We start from the raw sequence: 19,038 nt of genomic DNA, 5'->3' as shown, positions 1-19,038 counted from the left end.
GTGCCACTTCTAATATGCAGATACATATCTTATGTCCAGATTGATATACAGAGTCTTATATGGTGCCAAGTATAAATGTTTACTAAACCTCTGCTCTCTCTTTCCACTCAGCATTCCTCTACTGGGTCCCACTCATTGCAGCTATCAACACCATTTCCTGTCCTGCTATCTGCCAGTGATAGAACTGTGGTGTGTGGAGCATTGGCAGCAAGAGCTACTGATATCCATTTATTCTAACTACAGAAAAAAAAGATAGAGAGAAACTCGAGGGCCCCTTGTAACCCAAGCCCCAGTCTAACTCTGGACATAGGCTTGAAATAAGTTTGCACAACACATTTTAAATATTTCCATAAGCTTTATTACCATTTTCATTTACTATGATAGGGCCCATGTTTATTTAAAAAAGTGCAAGTTTTATGCATGCTGATTTGTGCAACTGCACCTACATTTTCACAGAAGTGTATGGTTTGGAGAGAAGTCTGTCGACATTTGCCAAGGAGCACAAGTCTGTACTGGCCAATGGGAGGAGTTGGGTGGAGTTAGGGCATTCCCTTCTAAATATAGAGCAGGTGCACTAGAGTGCCTAGTTTTGCAGAGTAGTGCAACAATTGAATTTAATTCTACAGAGCAAAATTATTGAAATGAGTAGGGTTGGAGGGAGCTAATTTCATAGACCCAATGTGCCTCATGTAATCATGATTGAAATGAGGGTAAACTTAAACTTACCATCCTCAGGGAGCAGAGAGTATGTGCTGGATGAACTGTATTCATTTAAAGATGCAAAATCAGAGTACTTTGTGCTTCGCATCCAATGGGCTTTGTATAGGAGGTCTATGTTCGTGATCTGCTTGTTCTACTGCTCTTAAGACCATCCACATTGACTGAAGATTATCGTTTCATGCAAAATGGGCTTCAGACAATGTATAAAGAAATTAATTAAATGTCTTTCCACTTTAAGAACAAGAAAATATTTTTCATATATTTACAATAGAATTAATAAAAAATCCCACAAAACTACCTCTATATAGATATTATATTTATGTTATAGGTTGGGACTTTACTGTTTAACTGTCACTGTTCCCAGCAGTTGTTATAAAACATTTGGAAGAAAAATGATGAACAGATAAAAAGTAATACTTTCCACTAGTGGTGATGTAACTTCTCTACATTATCCAACTACTCACAGTCACTATGATGCTGGACGGCTGCCAAACACAATCTTGCTATGGTTTATAAATCACAGATGGTCTTTGTTATCCTATATATATATCTATAGTGTTACTGCTGTGAGCATCAACCTCCTATGTAGCTTTTTTTGACCAAGGAAAATAAGCTTAATCACAATGGCCCGTGCAAGTCTGGTTGTGTTGATTTTGTGTGGTGATGTCCACACATTGTTTCTGACCACATAAGTAAAAGGATGTAGCTCTTTTATGTTATTAAGGTTTTTTGTGGGGCCTAAAGGACCTTGAAGGCTAACACCCAGTGAGTGGTAATACATTGAATTATCAGTAGAATTCCTAAGAAGTGTACTTAATTTAAGTAAAATATGGTATTAAGTGTATGTCAATATTGTTAGCTAAAATTAGCACACATAACAGACAACGACCAATAGCTATAGAAAAACAAACTGTTAGACAATATCCGCCATTGCAAAAGACTAATTGTACGTACATAGATTTTCATTAGGCTCCTTATGATGGAATCCACAGTCATTTATTTTTATTCACATAGTGGTGAATGGAGCTTGAATGGATGTAATCCCACATTTGAATAGTTGTCATATGTACAGCACATTCATTGAAATCTAATATTATAAAAGAGGCAAAATTGGCCAAATGGCAGCAGAGCAGAACTTCTTGAAAACTCTAGTGTGTACGCCTGAGTTTCCCTTCCCCTGGCAAGTTGGTGGCGTGGCGTCCTTCCTCTACAAGATGTTCCATTACAGAGATGTGGGCTCACCAACTTTCTACTATCCAAGCGCCAGAAAGTGATTCAGCCTACAGTAATACTATTTTTGGATTAAAGTTTATGCGAGCTTGCTACTGCTAACTAGAACAACCTGCACTGACGAGGAAATAGCAGGATAAAACCAATCTGTCTGTAAGTAGGTGTTCTGTGTCACCAGCAGTATGTGTTATGCTCAAAAAGCCCAGTGGGTGAAAAGTGGACTCACCGGGCTGCCATGTAACGGCATTTCCAGAAGTTCTTTTTCCTTTGGAAAAGCTTAATTTAGGGTATAAGAGATAAACTGTTTTATGGGGAGATGATAAGGAATATCATACAGCACATAAGCAACAAAATGATTGTCCTCTGTTTCTCTGTTTTGAAAGTAACCTAAAGGTTTGTGTGCAGTCAATTGTAGGCAGAACAGAGCAGCACAGTGCACAATTCCAATGCAGTGAGGCAGATATATTATCCTCTCTCGTTCTCAAGTCAGGAAGCTTGAGTTCCAATACAAACAATTCTCCCTGAATTGAAAAAGCAAGATCCAAAATATTTTTTCTGTAAATGAAAAAGTTTGTTGCTCTGAACTTGCCTTTCAGTTTCCATGTTATCTTAATATAAATATATTAAATTTAAGCAGCTTCCACATCACAATACAATAGAACAGTGACTATATGTACAGTTATTATAAACTCAGTATCATGACAAATATTATCTGAATAGAAGATGATTTCTGTTGTGTGTTCTCATTCTATTGTCATAGCTACAAAAGTTGGCTGTACCTAAGGCTCACTGGAGGTCATTTACAAAGTACAAAATGTGAATTCTGTAGCACAAGTACACTTTGGGGCCCACTGTGTGCCTTGATTTGAGTGAATGCATTTAGTTTAGCATTATGGTACATAGATTTGGAGAGAAATATGGCAGCATTTTGCACAGACAGAGAGGTAGAGTTGTGCAGAGTGAAGGTATTACCTACAAAGTACAGAATTGGTGTACTCATTTTAGAAACAGGCAGCATGCTGCTTTTTCAAATCCTCAACCAGTCCAAGCGCTAGATAGCTTGGACTGGTTTCAATTACACTAGTGCGATCATAATGGGTTCCCACATGATAGTGAAAACGAGACCCTGGCTTTTCAGCGTAGGGCTGGTGCCACTATGGGGTTGGTCTATAATAACAGCATACCTCCCTCCCTCTTCCCTGTAGAGGTCTGGTAATTAACAAGATTAGGGCCCTAGAAGTACCAAGTTTGCTACCCCAATGGATAGGGGTACTAAGATGAAAAAAGAACTCATCCGCCTTTGCAGCTTGGAATGAAGAATAATTAAGAATTTGGCTCTTTCCAGTTTGTATGAGAGGTCATCCAATGCTGGTTAGGTCTGTTGGGTTTATCCAGGTTCCCACAGTATTATCTGGGGTTTTTTCCGCTACTTCCGTTTTACTTACTCACTCCAAGTGACCTTAACTATCACACCCATTTTTTCCATATGTGCAAGTTCAAATTATTTTTCAAAGAGCTAAATGAACTATTGTCCTTTCGGTGGGACTGGTCATGCACCAGGCTGTAATTTGATGGAATACAATGCTTGAGAACAGGTCAAACTTTTGAGATCATCAGCGTTGTGCTCCTGAATATTCTCTATTGGCATGTTTGGTTCAGTCCCTTCAATATTTATTATTAATGTTACCAGGTTTTTTCTGGTTTGTGAGGGACTTCAAAAAGTTTAAAATGTGTCTATCAAGCCACAGACTCTTAAAAACAAAATTACCAACTTTAATATCTAAATCACACTCAAAGGTCCTTATTCATGTTCGACGAACCTAACTGCAACCTGTTGTGTTTTAAAAAAGAGCACGGAACTTGAGCATAGTTCCAACAGTATTCAAATTTAAGTGGATCTCAACATACTTTTCCACTTGATTCTGTAAGTACGTTTTGCCTAAACATTACTTGCTGTTAACAGACTGCTGTATACGCCCAAGTGTATGTGTACTATATGGTCATATCAGAATAGAAAAAAAAATGATATTATAAATTAAATGAACAACTCCTAACAGCATAATTATTAATGCAAATCTGGATTATTTTTTTTGCATTCAGATATAACGATGCTTTTAATGCATACTGTACTTTCAATGAGTTTTCAAAGTCTTACTTGTATGCCAATGTTCTGTGCTAGATAGTGACATGCATACATGTAGTTTTCAAAACAAAGACTATGCTGTGTTAGTTATCACTACCAGTTGGCCCTTACACCTGCCCTGTAGCTGGTGGAAATCATACAGGTGTACTAACGATAAACCCAGAAATTGAATCTGTCCCATCTGTGTTGGCACGCCCCCATCACTCTCTTACTGTACATAGCCTAAGTAAGTCTGCCCCTTCCCTCCCCTCCCCTGTTCTGCCTATCAAGTCGTAGCCTGTTGTGTCATTTGCATGCAGTTGCGTTCATTGACATAGGGTCTGTTTCTGAGCAAGCACAGAACTATTTTATGCAAGATATGCTATGCAACTGGACGTACGTAGGAAAAGTAATCAGGCCCAACATTTATACCTTAACTGCCCCTAGCCTGTAACTATGCCCCTTTCATTGAAGTGAAATAAGTTAAAATAAGTCTCTGTCCCTATATGCAGCAGCCAGTTATATTGATAAGTGACTGATAATGTAGGAGGCAGAATGTAGTCCCCAGTACTCAATATCCAAATTTATTATGCACAGTATCTTGCTTGTGCCACCTTTCTTCTCCTGTTGGTAACCCCCCATCCTTGATTCATCATCTGCCTTGCTAAGACAGCCATGTTCATTTTACCATTGTCTCACATTAAAGATCAAGGATTATATATATATATATATATATATATATATATATATTTATATATATATATATATATATATATATATATATATATGAGAGACAGACCCTACTATTTTTAGGTTGATCATAACTCTGACCTGCACTCTTTAATCTTCTGACTGGATAAGTGGCAGGTTTGGTTCTATAAAAGAAAAATTCCAGTATATCGGAAATTTGAGGTAATGTTCTAACTAGTTCATCTGTCTATTCATATACATTCAGTAAATATTCCCCGACTAAGTAAGTAACATGACATAGTAGTAGAAGTGGAATAAATAACAACCAGAAAAGCAAAACACCTAAGAAAGTTGCTATACTCAGTCATAGATTGCATATTTAAAAGTAAATGTTACGTCATCATTCCAAGTTCATTTAGTGATTAATATCAATACTTTATATTAAATTACCAAATGATCATCATAGTTTTGAAATTATATTTTTGTCACTGATCTGTGATTGAAACACTGATTAATTATTTAAATATTATCTTATGCATTATTGAATTTGATTGATGTTTCATTTTATTTTGTATAGGACTGTCAAAGAAATACAACTGGGAAGCATTGCGAAAGATGTCCTACTGGTTACATGGCTGATGTAGTCCAAGGAGTTTTAAGATCCTGTCTTCAGTGTCCATGTCCACTTCAGTTTAGCTCTAACAAGTAGGTGACTTCTACAAGAGTACACAATTAGTTTTATAAAATTAATTACTAATGGAAAGAATCAAAAACACAACTCTCAACATTTCTGTCCAAAGCAAGACCTTCATCGGGATGCTCAGTAGACACATGGGAAATCTTGATGAAACAATCCTTTGACATGGAAATTGTAGCTTCAAGAACTTTCTGATTAATGTTTAATGTACTTTCTTTGGTCCTGATTCATTTTTGGGCGCAAACTGTACGCAAGTTGCGTTTATAAAACGTGCACAGAACTTGATGGTACATGCGCCCGTATTCAAATCCATACATTTCTATTTAAAGCTGGGTATAAGTGTGCTCTGCCTACACAGTACTTGTCATATGTTAATAGACAGAACACAGTGCAGGATAAGCATGAGCATATATATATATATGTATATATATATATATATATATATATATATATATATATATATATATATACACATAATGCTATAACCATTACTAAAAATGTGTTTTAAAACAAGAAATAATTTTGTTTTTTAAATTAAACATACATCAGGATGTTCTTAATGTGTACTCTACACGCAATGCTTTTATATTTTCAATCTTCCTTGCTTACACATTTTCTTTGCTATCTAGTGACGCACATACTAGCTTTTAATACAACAATTATGCTGTGACAGTCATCATTATCAGTAGGAACGTACACCTGCGCTGTAGCTGGTGCAAATGATACGGCTAAAATTGTAATTTGGGGGCACACAAACTGTGAATTGGCCGCATCTGCATTGCCATGTACTTACTGTACATTGCCTATGTTAATCTGCCCCTTCAATCCACCTCAAATTGTAGGTAGTTGTAAGTGTCATTTGTGTTCAGATTTGAATTGCATGCATATGCCGTCAGTGGCGTATGGCCCGTTTTTGAGCATGCGCAGAGCTATTTCACGCAAGATACGTCACGCATTGTATTTAAGTATTTAAGCACGTTTTAGGCCTGAACAGCAGTTTTGGAATTCAATGTAAACTGTAACCTCAGTACACATGTGAGGTATATTCTCAATTGTAAATTCATGGCACAAATCTTTTAGGATTTAGCAAACATTAGGCTTGTACTGGACTGAAGCATTCAGTTTCTATTTATGGGGAGGGGAATGGGCGGATGCCAAGCTCAAGCGAATGCAGCAGAGTTTGATTCAAACTTTGGGCATCTCTAAGGTACATGATCTTCAGTCACATCATTCACACCAGCTAATGGGCTAGTCTAAGTGCCGATTACTAGTGATGATGACTGAGTATGCATGCTAGAGCATGTGTTTGCAATCAGTAACAACTGTAACAATGTATTTTATGCACATTAAACATTCATTACATCCTAATAAATGTATTTTGTGGACAATTATTAGAAATCTAGGGCCTGAGTCATTAAGGAGAGCAAAGCCTATAAAAGGATTAACTTTGCACCTGGGCAAAACCATGTTGCATTGCAGGGGGAGGTAAATTTAAAATGTGGGGACAGATTTATAGTTGGGGTACGGCGTGTCATGTAAATTTCAGTGTAATAATAAAGCTATCAAGCATTTGAGTGTTAGATAAAACACATCCAGTATTAAGCTTATGTGCAAAAAAATAAACTTGTTTGCACCCCTTCCATTGTAACATGGTTTGTCCCGGAGTCCTTAAAAAACTCCAAGCTTCTCCCTGTGTATATCTACCAGTAGATAGTTGCAAGACTTGCAGCTGTGTATGAAGCTTAAGGTTTGATCGCTATTGGCTTTATTCCTAAAAAGCAGTGCAGGCTTCTAGTCGTATTGTGCATATTAACAGCACTTACACACTATCCCTACACATGTGGCACATTTTATTTGCTGTATCCACATCTTTTCAGTGTTCACTATGAATAGTTGTGTGTATTGAAAGCCAACTGCTTCATAGTGTTTAATGAACCTTGTTTGTAGTGCAGGATGAGCTGCAGTCACTGAGTGGTAAACTCAGCTCAGCGTTAACGTACCATGGGTGCAGTAAACACATTCGTGTATATGAGCCTTATTTATTTTTTTTTATCAAATTTGTCTTAGCCTTTCGGACATTTGTGTAATAGATATTTTATAGATTGTGTTTAATTTAGTGTTCAGTTGTTTATACTGTTAAGCGCTTGAGAGTTTGTTTTCCCTCTAGGGGGAGAAGAGGCGAGACAGTACACATGATGTCATCACAGCTCTGATGGGAACCGTTACTTTCTGTATCGTTCCCATGAACTGGATTCTTATTAGCTTGTACTAGGATGAAGCAGATGGAACAATTTCCCCTCATTACACCAGATGTCCCATCTCTTTGTACAACTCCAGAAAGAGTTCTCAAAGTAGATATGCTGATTACTGTAATACACTGAACATTTATAGTAGTTCCTCCAGACGTTATTTACTCTGGTATGAAGATAGTTCCCTGGTGCCGGATGAAGACTCATTATCATAAAATGAAACAAAAGATCTGCACAAAAACAAAATGCAGCAGAGGAAGAGTCAGTTAAGAAGTAGATATTAAAATGGCAGGAAATGCAAGTAATAGGAAGGAAAATAATTGGAGGATATCCAGTTATTAAATAGTTCTACATACACTGTCAAGAAACTTTTCTATTTTATGTAGAATTCAAAAGACTACATAATTTTACATTTATATTATTCTGATTCAGTAACAATTACTTTTGATTTAGTAAATGTATTTAGACACGCCCATATGGCCATCTATTTAATATTTGGTTTTTTAATTTTCACGTTATTTCAATCTACAGCTTTGCTCTTACTTGTTCGATTAAAAGAGGATCTGTGCGCTGCATTTGTAAGGACAATTTTGCTGGACCTAAATGTGAAAGGTAAGTACTAAAGTTTTGCTCTTTAATCTACAATCCTAGAGGTCCATTATCACGCAAGGGGTCATTGAAAACTTTAGCAGAACCTAAGCACAGCAAACCTATTGTAAACATTATAAAACCAAGGAAGCAAAATTTGTGCCATGCTTTGATGGAACTCTCATGGTACCATGTGATACTATGTTTTCTTGGTGAGTCATAACAAAAGCAATGAGATGAGCAAATCTGCAATTACGTTCCTGAAATTATATGGAATATAGGGCCAATAGTTCTATAGTCATTAAATTAATTCATGAATCTTTTATTAGTGCTTCAAAATATTAAGTTCAAAGTAATTTCTAATTTAGATTTGTTCAATTTGTTGTTTAATGATTTTAGTATAATTGGTTGTTCAAAAATAGCATATTTATGGACAAATTGGTTAAAAAATTACATTTCAAAAGACAAGTTTGTTAAAAAAGTCATATTTTTCAGTTCAAATTTTGCTAAGTCATTAAACCAGATCCATGGCATTCAGATGATCTCAAACGATGTCACATCACTTTGCTCACCTCCAAATGGGATACATAGAGGAATTACATGCAAATGGAGCAAGTTAAAAGGCAGAACCGAGCAACAGTCACATGGCATAAAAACTGCACTATCTGACTCAAACTGTGCAGCATTTCCATAGTTTACCTTTTAAGTAGGTGGCTTGGGATGGTGCAATTTGGTGCATTCTCCACATTTAAGGAGAGCTTGGCTGTGCAACTTGCCATAGAGAATCTTGTTTCATCAGTATGCAGCATATTCTGCAGCATATACAGGACTTTTTTCGGGCTGCACCCACTCTATGGAACTCTCTCCCTCGCACAATAAGACTCTCCTCTGTTCTACAAACTTTCAAGCGTTCTCTGAAAACCTACCTATTCAGACAAGCTTATAATATTCCTCAACCACCATCTTAACCTCACTACCTTTAGCCTGTTACACAATTTCACACAAGACAACTACCCCCGGACCAACATTGTTGTGTGACAGGATCATTTAGCTTATGAGTCACCCTACCTTTGCAGTCTGGCTGGGCCAAGATGCAAAATGTATACTTAACCTCATGTGTCAATCTCCCATTGTCCCATAGATTGTAAGCTTGCGAGCAGGGCCTTCTCACCACTTTGTCTGTTTTAACCAATTTGTTTATTAGTTTATTACGTTTGTCCCCAATTGTAAAGCGCTACGGAATATGTTGGCGCTATATAAATAAATGATGATGATGATGATGATGATATTCTGAATAAACATATGGGAACGCATGTAAACCATCATGATGATAGGAAAACAGGACTGACAACCTACTTGAACTTGAACAAAAATATCTTATCACATTAATGGAATGTCTCTTATTAAGTAAAATTTTATAAATATACTGGTACTCTGTTAAAATCCAGATGTCTATAACCAGATGTCTATAACCACAAGTTAGTAGGGGGTAGACACAAATTCCATGAAAAGTACTGTCAGGCTCTTTCTATAATGTTAAATATGGGCTGTTAAGAGTATTTCAAATGATCATATTCCTAATTATATTTTTCTGAGTAGTTTTGTAATGTGTATTATTTCAGTTATGTAATTGTCTAAACAATAGCAGGATATCCATAATAACAATTTTTTGATTGGAAAATAAATGCACAAGATATACAAAATAACAGACACAAAAAACATCGCATTAAACGCAGTTGAAACCTAATACACCATGATACATAAACCATTCACAATATAGGACATATGGCACACATATGGCATCCTATACATTATGTACTGTACTATTCATTCATCACTTTGATAACTGTTTCAGCAAAACTCAATGGATGTTGGGGAGGAGGGTAAGGGAGGGTATCACAGGTCTGACATTTTATTGAAGACAGACACATATAAGGGAGCAGGGCATAAATAGGATAACATATTCAACAAAGATCAAGGGGTGTGATAGGGAAAGGGGAGGAGGGTGAGGAAAGGGGATCACAGGCCCAAGGCTTTAATGAAGTACAGATACATATTGGGAGAAGCTGAATGTAGTTCTCTTCTTCCTTGGAACTGTCCATGATGAAATAGTCTCTTAGCAGGCTGCGACAGTCCTGGTCTTCTCCTTTTTCAGCACAAGTTGATTCCTGGCAAGCCATAGAGTGTCCTTAATACTGGTCATAAGCCATCAGGCCTCCTGGATTCCCTCTTAAGTATGAGTACCAGGACACAGTCTATAAAGTACTGGCTTGTACAATAGGCTGTTCCTATCTGTCTTTGAGTTCAAATACCATCCAACAGTGCCTCTTCAAAAGGGCAGTCCCAAAAGGGGTGCTTTGATGTTTCTTTCTCTCACAAGGCACCAAGGATAGTGTTTGTATCTGCATAGGTTTTGGGAGTACATGAAGGTCTTGAAGGACAGACCTCTTTGGATAGCCATCCATGCTAATTATTTGTGTCTGTTAGTGAGACACTTCGAGACCACAGAATTCAATGTGTCTTTAGCTTTGATGAGCTGTGGATAGTCTTTTGTTTCCACAAGACTGGCTTAACTCCCTTCAATTGGTGCTGACTTACAAACTTTTTTACATCCATTAAGGAAATGTAAAAAAAGGATATGTCAAACTTTTCCCAGTTGTTGCCCCTCCAGAGGGGTAAAAGGAAAAAAGTGAGACATGGAGCTGCCCACAGAATCATTATGAATCTCAGAAAGAGTCCTGCGGACACAGTTACAAACAGGAAAACTTGCAGCATGGTGGGCACATTTCCCACTTTTGAGGGGTCACTTGTTCATAAAGGTCCAATTTACTATGTCCATTTTGGAACCCCAGAAAAGCAAAAAACTGTCCTTGTGATGACCTTGCAGACCACGACCAGAGGTGGCCATGTATTGAATGGGAAGGATCTCACTGGACAGTAGTGGTTGCCAAAGTAGTCTTTTACAATTCCCATGATGCCCTCTTTCCCATTGCTAGGAATGACAGTCTCAACACGCAGCTTAGACAGGGGCCAGATTAGCCTGAGTGGAGTTTACAGAAAAGGAAAGAGTTACATTTCTCACCCTTCTCTATATACTCCAACTTGAAATGGAAGATGATCCATCTGAATTCCTCTTGGTCCCCTCCAAATCATCTCTCACATCCCAGCCGCACACTTGGAGGTCTTGTGTGGAAATCAGTCTTTGTAACCTTTTGAAGTTTTTCTTTCTTTCACAAGCCTATTGTCTACCTTTAGCCTGAAAGAAACTGCATATCTTGACCTCAACATATTCCCACCATTCACTATCCAAAATAACATTTATCATATTTTAATTTAAAGTAGGTGTAAAGGACTTACCTGCTCCTGCTCCCAGCCCGCTGCCTACTTCCAGGTAAGTGGCTCTCTGGAACAGCGATCATGTGACCCCAAGACAGGATTTCAAATCCCCTTGCTATTTAGTTCAGCTCTGACACAGAATCAGAGCAACAGTTCCTCTTAAACGTCTGACTCATACTTCCTGCTCTCAGTACCCTTTCCTTGTACCCAGTGTATTCTGGTGCCTTGTGCTTTTTCCTGACCTCCTGTGTATGACCATCGCTTCCTGACTATGTTTTTGGATTTCCATTGGAATTGTGCTCTATAGCTTGATCCGCTGTGTTTGACCTTGGCTTTTCCTCCTGACACATGCTCCTTTTATCTCCTTTGTACTGTACAGTTCGATAGTGCACAGACTTCGGCTACTCTGACTAAGGCTTGGATTCCCCTACTGTACTGCATTGCCTGATTGTGTACTGACCTCAGACCGCTGACTACATTACCTACCTCAGCCTCCCACCTCTACTCCTATTACATCATGGGGCTACACCAGGGGTTGTGGGGAGGGTTGTGGGGAGTGAAGGTAGAGGGGGTTTGGTAGTCCATGAAGAGGGAGGTAGGGAGGAGAGCTGTGCAGTTGGGTGGGCTGCTAGAAGCTTTCTTATCTTCCTGTTGCTTCCTCTGTGCAGGCATTGACTGCAGGGTGGGAGGAGGGCACCTCTGGCAGTCCTCTCACTGCATAGGCTCTTGCCCTCTGAGGACATTCTGTGTAGATGTGGTTCGCCAGACCACATAGGTTGCATGCCATCTTGAGGGGGCAGTCCTTGATCTTGTGCCCCATTCTGCAATTCCTACAGGCTAAAATCTTGAAGCTCCTCCACAATGTCGGTGTCCTTACTGATGTTCCTGCAGTTCCTGGGCTGGTCAACATAGTGAAGGAGTCCTGCAGATCCACTCAGTATGAAGCTATGAGGCAGATGCTGAAGTCCATCCAAATTTTGTCCTCCTTTCTTAGTCTGGCAATGAATCTTTAGCCTGTCCAGAATCCGTTTCCATCCAGTATCTTTGATCACCATGCAGAAACGGCTCAGCAAAGTGGCAATGTCCCTGCCAGGCATATATGGCTTCCACATTGAACCCGTCACCGATCTCTCCTCTCTTTGAATAGGACGGTTGCCAACAAAGGTGGAGAAAGGGGATTCAGGTCTTGCTGTCTGGAAGAGGAGAAAGTTTGTTTGATAATACTTTATGGGTTATTATACCCCTTGGACTTCAAGTTTTGCCCCATAAATGGCTGCAATCGGACATCTTAAAGAAACATATCCTCCTCTGATGTGGGTGTGGTTTGGGTGAAACAGGGTTGGTTTAAATGGATTAGTTTGGGTGGATGAGAAACATGCCATAATTTTTCAATAGGGAGCCTTAGCAGATGAGCCCCTTTGCTAGACTGCTTTTGCTGTGTTGCCTTCACAAAAGTGCAGAAGTCAGAATTTCTCCCAAAAATTCCAGATTGGAACATCAGAACCACTTTACTGGTAGGCCATACCTCTTATGACAACTTGAAATTAGGACTCTTGGGAGCATTAGAAGGGAGCAGTCTGCTGGCCTATGCTGGCATTTCCTCAAAAACGGTCATAACCATTCACAACAATCATACATTACCTAAAAACTGAAATTACATGTGCACAATGTACAATTTAATATTGGAGTTTGGTACTACAAAAATGGGTGGATTATATGTCACCAAAAAGGTACCAGAGATACTGTGTATTCATAATAGCATGACATCTTCAAATAGTAAGGTACTCATTAAAACTTGTCTGAATGTTGAGATCTGATGTATTTTGTATTCTACTAGTTTAAAACATATTAATGACTATGTGACTCAAAAGGCTAACTTCAAATTAGAAATAGTTTAAATACACATTGCCTTCCCAAATTAGCTTGTGCAACAACAGCCGCTGTAATATATTAGTCCTACTATATATTTTATATATATATATATTTTTTATATATATATATATATATATATATATATATAAACTTTTCAATGCATACAGTGCATACAAGGTGTTTTGAAAATAGATCTTCAATGCTTACAGTTTTTCTGTGCTAGTTACTGAGAAAAATGTGTGAAAGATCGTAAACAAAGACAAAAGTTTCACATACCTCCTAAATAGTGAATAAATTGCGTTGAAATCATCCAATCAGAATCAGAGAGGTAATGCCATGTTGGTCATCATTACCATTTGGCATTTACACCTGCTCTGTAGCAGGTGCACAAGATATAGTTGAAAACATGCTTACTTAGGTTATACACATGATTTGAATTAGCCACATCTTTCCTCCTCAGAGTCTTTGGGGTCATAAGCAGGGCCGCCGAGAGGGGGGGGGGAGCAGGTACTAATTACTATTTTTTTTTAGCATACTCTACTATAAGGGGGGCCCCATGAATTTGTTGTACCGGGGCCCTGAATTCCTCTTGGCAGCCCTGGTCATAAGTGTCATATTTGTGCAGATATGAATTCCATGCAATTGTCAAATTTAGTTTCTGGTCATGTGCAGTGCAAATTCATGCAAGATATGCTATGCATTTGGGCATAAGTTCAGACCTGATTCAGGCTCTGTAAGTTTATTGACTTGGACTTTCTGGTCTGTGACAGAGCATGCATTCAGGATGGTCAACACTGAAGAGATCCTCTGGTAAATGTGCTCATGTTGTAAAACAATTATGGCAATTTACAAACTGGAAAAGATAAGCAATGCATAACTTTCTGTGACCATTTGTAGGACTGAAGTTTAATATATGATTGCGGATGCTGTAAAAAGTAAAAATGTCACTTCAAAGTCATGACTTTTTTTGATTTTTGGACCATCTCCTTATATAGAAACCTTTTTTGTTTTTATTCTAAAATATTACTTTTGGAGAGAATGGATGGTGTAAAAGGTGTCCTATTGAAAAAATGGGAGATCCCTGATGTCAACACCTCTGACCATGTGCACAAATCAAGTTGTTTGCTAAGATAGAGGCTCTGCAGCTGTTTGCTCCACTGGGAACTCCTAAATCACAGTCTTTGAATCTTATTTAAATATATATTTCACAACAAAAATCTTGTTTTTACTTTTGGGTGCAGTCTCAGATTCATAACTGCAGCCAGCTTCCATTCAGCAAAAAACACTCCAACCCACTCAGTTCCTCCCATCGGAACAAGAACATTTTTTGAGTTCCATGCCCCTACTAATACAATTGGGTGCAAAAGTCAATGTATGATGGGAAAAAACTTAGAGAAACCGCATTTGTGCTGCATAGTCACATTTTGCAGATTCATTTGACCTTGCCTATTAGAAAGTTATGTTCCATGCTTAAAGAAGTAGTTTAAATGTCATTTTTAAATGACACTAACTTATAAATAGCTGAACTGTACAACACTAAAAACTGTTAACAAATATTTCCAAATGTTTAGATGAAATGTGGAGTCAAACTTTTTTCTAAATGTTTTGCAAAATTTACAAGGTGTCTTCGTCTAAAGAGTACAGTTTGTAATGGTTAATTTACTTTTATTGTAGGTGTGCACCAGGTTATTATGGAAACCCTCTACTAAGAGGTGGCACATGTAAAAAATGTGATTGCAGTGGCAACGCAGACCCGAACCTGATTTTTGAAGATTGCAATATGGTGACCGGACAATGCAACAGCTGTCTTCACAACACCACTGGATATCGCTGTGAGCTCTGCGCACCAGGATATTATGGGGATGCCAGAGTGGCCAAAAACTGCACAGGTACTGGCCATAGTGTATAAGAGTGTAACTTATTGCTTCTCTACATGAAAGAGAAATATATTCTCTATTACTTTACTGAAGATAATCTTGTTTGTTTAACACTTGCTCTAACAGTCAAGCCTGTTTTTTCTTCTGAAATGAAAATGATTAAGAAACAATAGAGTTTAAGAAAAAGTGGTAATTGTCCTTATAGTGTAGACTTCTAATACGCAAAATATTGCTGCAGGCTAATATAAGTGGCTGTTATGTAGACAGTGTTACAGTACAAAGGGGCAGTACACGCACCATTGGAAGAAAACAGACGTTATCTAAGTCCCCAACGCCAGTACTGTCAGGTTAAAAAAAATGGTTATAATGGTTTTTTTGCATTTTAAATTCTCAGATTCAATAAATATATAATTTAAAACTCCCAGGGATTTGATTATGTGAAACGGATTGAATATGTAGAATGTGTACTGGGACTATACCTGGAAATGTTGGATAGTTGGCAACTATGCAGTACCCTCTTAAAAACAACAGTTTGCTGTCTATGGTTCAAGCAATGGTTTATTGATAACAGAACAGACGGTTAACAGAAACACTTTCTTTTATTTTCATTAGCCATCATCTTTAGTTGCTAGTCAATTTAAAAGAAATGGGGGAAGCAAATTGTGTTTACTTATTAATGCATCGTTACGTTGTACTGTGTAATGATCCAATCAGAAATCATGTTATTGTTTCAGAGTGCCGCTGTTCAAAGTGTGGTACAGAATTCTGCAATGATATAACGGGGAAATGCCACTGCAAACCAGGAATTACTGGTTCTGCCTGCGATCGCTGCGAAGTGAGTATGAATTCACTTTTATCTTGAGTCATCATAACCTCAAATATAGCAAATTTTTCTATAGTAAAAAAAAAAACAACCACATTTTAATTGAAAAATAAGTTTCAAGTCAATATTCTTCTAAACATCTGCAAAAATCATAGTAATGACATGTTAGCCCTGTAATAGTGGGAAAAGAAAAAAACAAAGTAAAAAATGGATTGTGTTTTTTTTTTCTTTCCCTTAAATATCTCTAAATTAAATGAATATGGTAATTATTCCCATTGACAAAAAGGTAACTGTTATACTTTCACCACTACCATGTGTTTTTTACATTCTTAAGTTGCTCCGTGTGGAATTAGACCAACATGTTCACTCATATTTCATTGTTGTGTCTCCTTAGGTCGGGCACTATGGTTATGACAGTTGCTTGGGCTGTCAGACGTGTGAGTGCAGTGCTGCTTCCTTGGATAATAACTGTGAACCCATAACTCAACAGTGCAGATGTAGATCTGGTGCAGCTGGTCTGAAATGTGAGAGATGCAGGTCTGGATACTGGAATTATGGACCATCTGGCTGTCACAGTAAGTGCCTCCAGAATAGTGGATGTGAAAGCAAGTTATTTGGCTCATAAATGTCAGCTTGGCATGTAAGGAGGTGCTTACTAAATATTTGTTCATTTTGATGTATGCATAAGTTCAAAAACAATTGAATCTTATATCTAGTACATTCAATAACCAGAATCACTAAATAGTAACACTCATATAGGTATCAAAGAAAATAGGATTTTATTTTAGATACCCAATGTGTCGATTCTAAGCACATGAAACCTGCTACTGGACATTAATATATAATATAGGCTGTATATTACTGCGCTGAATTGTCTACCTGAAAAAAAAACTTTTGCCTTTAAAGTTGATGGAAGTTTAATCTGCAGACATGGAAAATTATAATAATAATAATAATAATAATAATAATAATGAACTACTGTGAACTAACATACATAAAACCACAAGTTCCAGCATGAATTGCAAATCACAGCTCTACACTTAGACCTTGCAGTCAGCTCTATCTGGAAGGCAAAAGCAAAGTAAAATTGTGCCCATTACTCTGATTTGTGCCCTTACACTTACAAGGCAGATGAATGGAAAAAACAAAAATAACCAAATCATACCCCCCTTACTGACTGATCAGTGATTCCTTCCATTGCTGCTATTATAAAAAAAAAAGCACATATCTATAGTGTCAGTTGTTCCCCCTATACATGCATACCTCCCAACATCTTTCAAGTGGGACAATGCTGGCAATGCCCCAGATTGGGCTAAACCAGGCAACCAATCTACCTATTCCACAACCTTGTACCATCATGCCACTTCTATTTTCCATGAAGCCATACCCCTTTCGTCCATAGGAAATTGTGAATGGCAGCAGGATATATGTCAACAGTTATGTAATTTAAATTATGAGATCAGTAGTTTATAGGAATGATTTTCAGAATAACAGCTAGACCTAATGTAATGCAGATTGTACCATTGTACCATTTTCACAGCATAACTGTTTTTCTCCCCAAGGTTGATAAATAGGCGTATTGTATTCACTGCAAAATAAAGCATAGTGCCTATGTACAAAAGAGGTGTTTACTTTTTATTAATCCAATTTTTAGCTAGGAAGAAATACACGGAGTTACCCTTTGCACTATAACATGGATTGTTTATGCTTAATTGATAGTCAAAAAAATAAATATCTAGTTTACATATGCTGCTATTTAGTTTTGTTGGTAGAGTTCACTATAAAAGTGTTCCAGTTGCTGATACCTCACTGTAAAATGAGAAGCGTTTCTGGTATACACAGATGTTCTGCATTATGTGTAATCCTAAACATGTGTAGTTCCTTCCTGTACCCAAGTATCACTAATTCCTTGTCTCCTAGAATGTAACTGTGGTGGTGGACCGTGTAATAATAAAACCGGAGAGTGTTTATTAGAGGACCCTGATACCCCAAGCGGACCAGACTGTTCATTCAGTAAGTTACTAAAAATCAGGAGCGCATAACTTTTTCTCTTACCTTTACTATAACAAAAAGAAGAAACTATAATTAAAATTATGCAACATAGGAGAGGAACTGTTTTCATTAGCCAAGAATAATTAAGATATCAAGATTAAAAGATTAAAGTTCTTTAATTAGCTCAACCACATCCAAATAGGAATAAAGCTGGGTACAAAAAATTTCTCCCGATGCAATATCGTTAATGATTTTACCAACGGCTGAAAGTCCCGATCAGCATGCCCATTCATGTGTACTCACTGTACACGTTTTACACAATGTTATTATGGGATTTACCTTCAGATCTGTGCTTTTCATCTGTCATAACCATCTGCTGAAAAGATTGTGACTGTAAACTCTATGGAGGGATGCCTACACTGCTGGTCGTGAGTGCATACACACTGCAGATTTGGAACAACATTGTTAGATTGTTTAGCAACATTTTTAGTCCGTTTAAAATATCAAATCAAACGATATGATGTGCTCTGGAACGATAATCATTGATCGTTGCAGCATACATACTAATGCTATATCATGCCGAAATGTCGTTTACCGTGTGATTGGCGCGATAATCGGGTGAAAAACCTGTAATGTGTACCCAGCCTTACAGACTATAGAAAGAATGCTGAAAACTATAGCTCTTTCACTGTGCAGTGCATCTCATATACACAATATAACAAGTCTTCAACTTTATTGTAGAACACAATCATGCACAACACAAAAGCACATATACTAGAGTACATGCATAATGTAGTATGTTTATACTGTAGCATAGTTTATGTACTTGAAAGGCCAAGTAA

At 37.6% G+C, this 19,038-nt stretch overlaps 1 protein-coding gene across 1 annotated transcript in view; it reads left to right on the top strand.

The window, feature by feature from the left end:
* The window catches only part of LAMA4 (laminin subunit alpha 4), a 110,200-nt gene that overhangs the window by 31,179 nt on the left and 59,983 nt on the right, over positions 1-19,038 (top strand). Inside the window, exons 3-8 of the mRNA XM_075202940.1 lie at positions 5,340-5,467; positions 8,240-8,320; positions 15,179-15,393; positions 16,116-16,216; positions 16,599-16,779; positions 18,125-18,217. Of these exons, the coding sequence (XP_075059041.1) occupies positions 5,340-5,467; positions 8,240-8,320; positions 15,179-15,393; positions 16,116-16,216; positions 16,599-16,779; positions 18,125-18,217 (799 nt within the window). The remainder of the gene's footprint in view (positions 1-5,339; positions 5,468-8,239; positions 8,321-15,178; positions 15,394-16,115; positions 16,217-16,598; positions 16,780-18,124; positions 18,218-19,038) is intronic.

The sequence above is a fragment of the Mixophyes fleayi genome, chromosome 3, assembly GCF_038048845.1.
Source record: "Mixophyes fleayi isolate aMixFle1 chromosome 3, aMixFle1.hap1, whole genome shotgun sequence".
NCBI classification, from domain to species: Eukaryota; Metazoa; Chordata; class Amphibia; order Anura; family Limnodynastidae; genus Mixophyes; species Mixophyes fleayi.
This window is presented reverse-complemented; position numbering and strand designations above follow the sequence as displayed.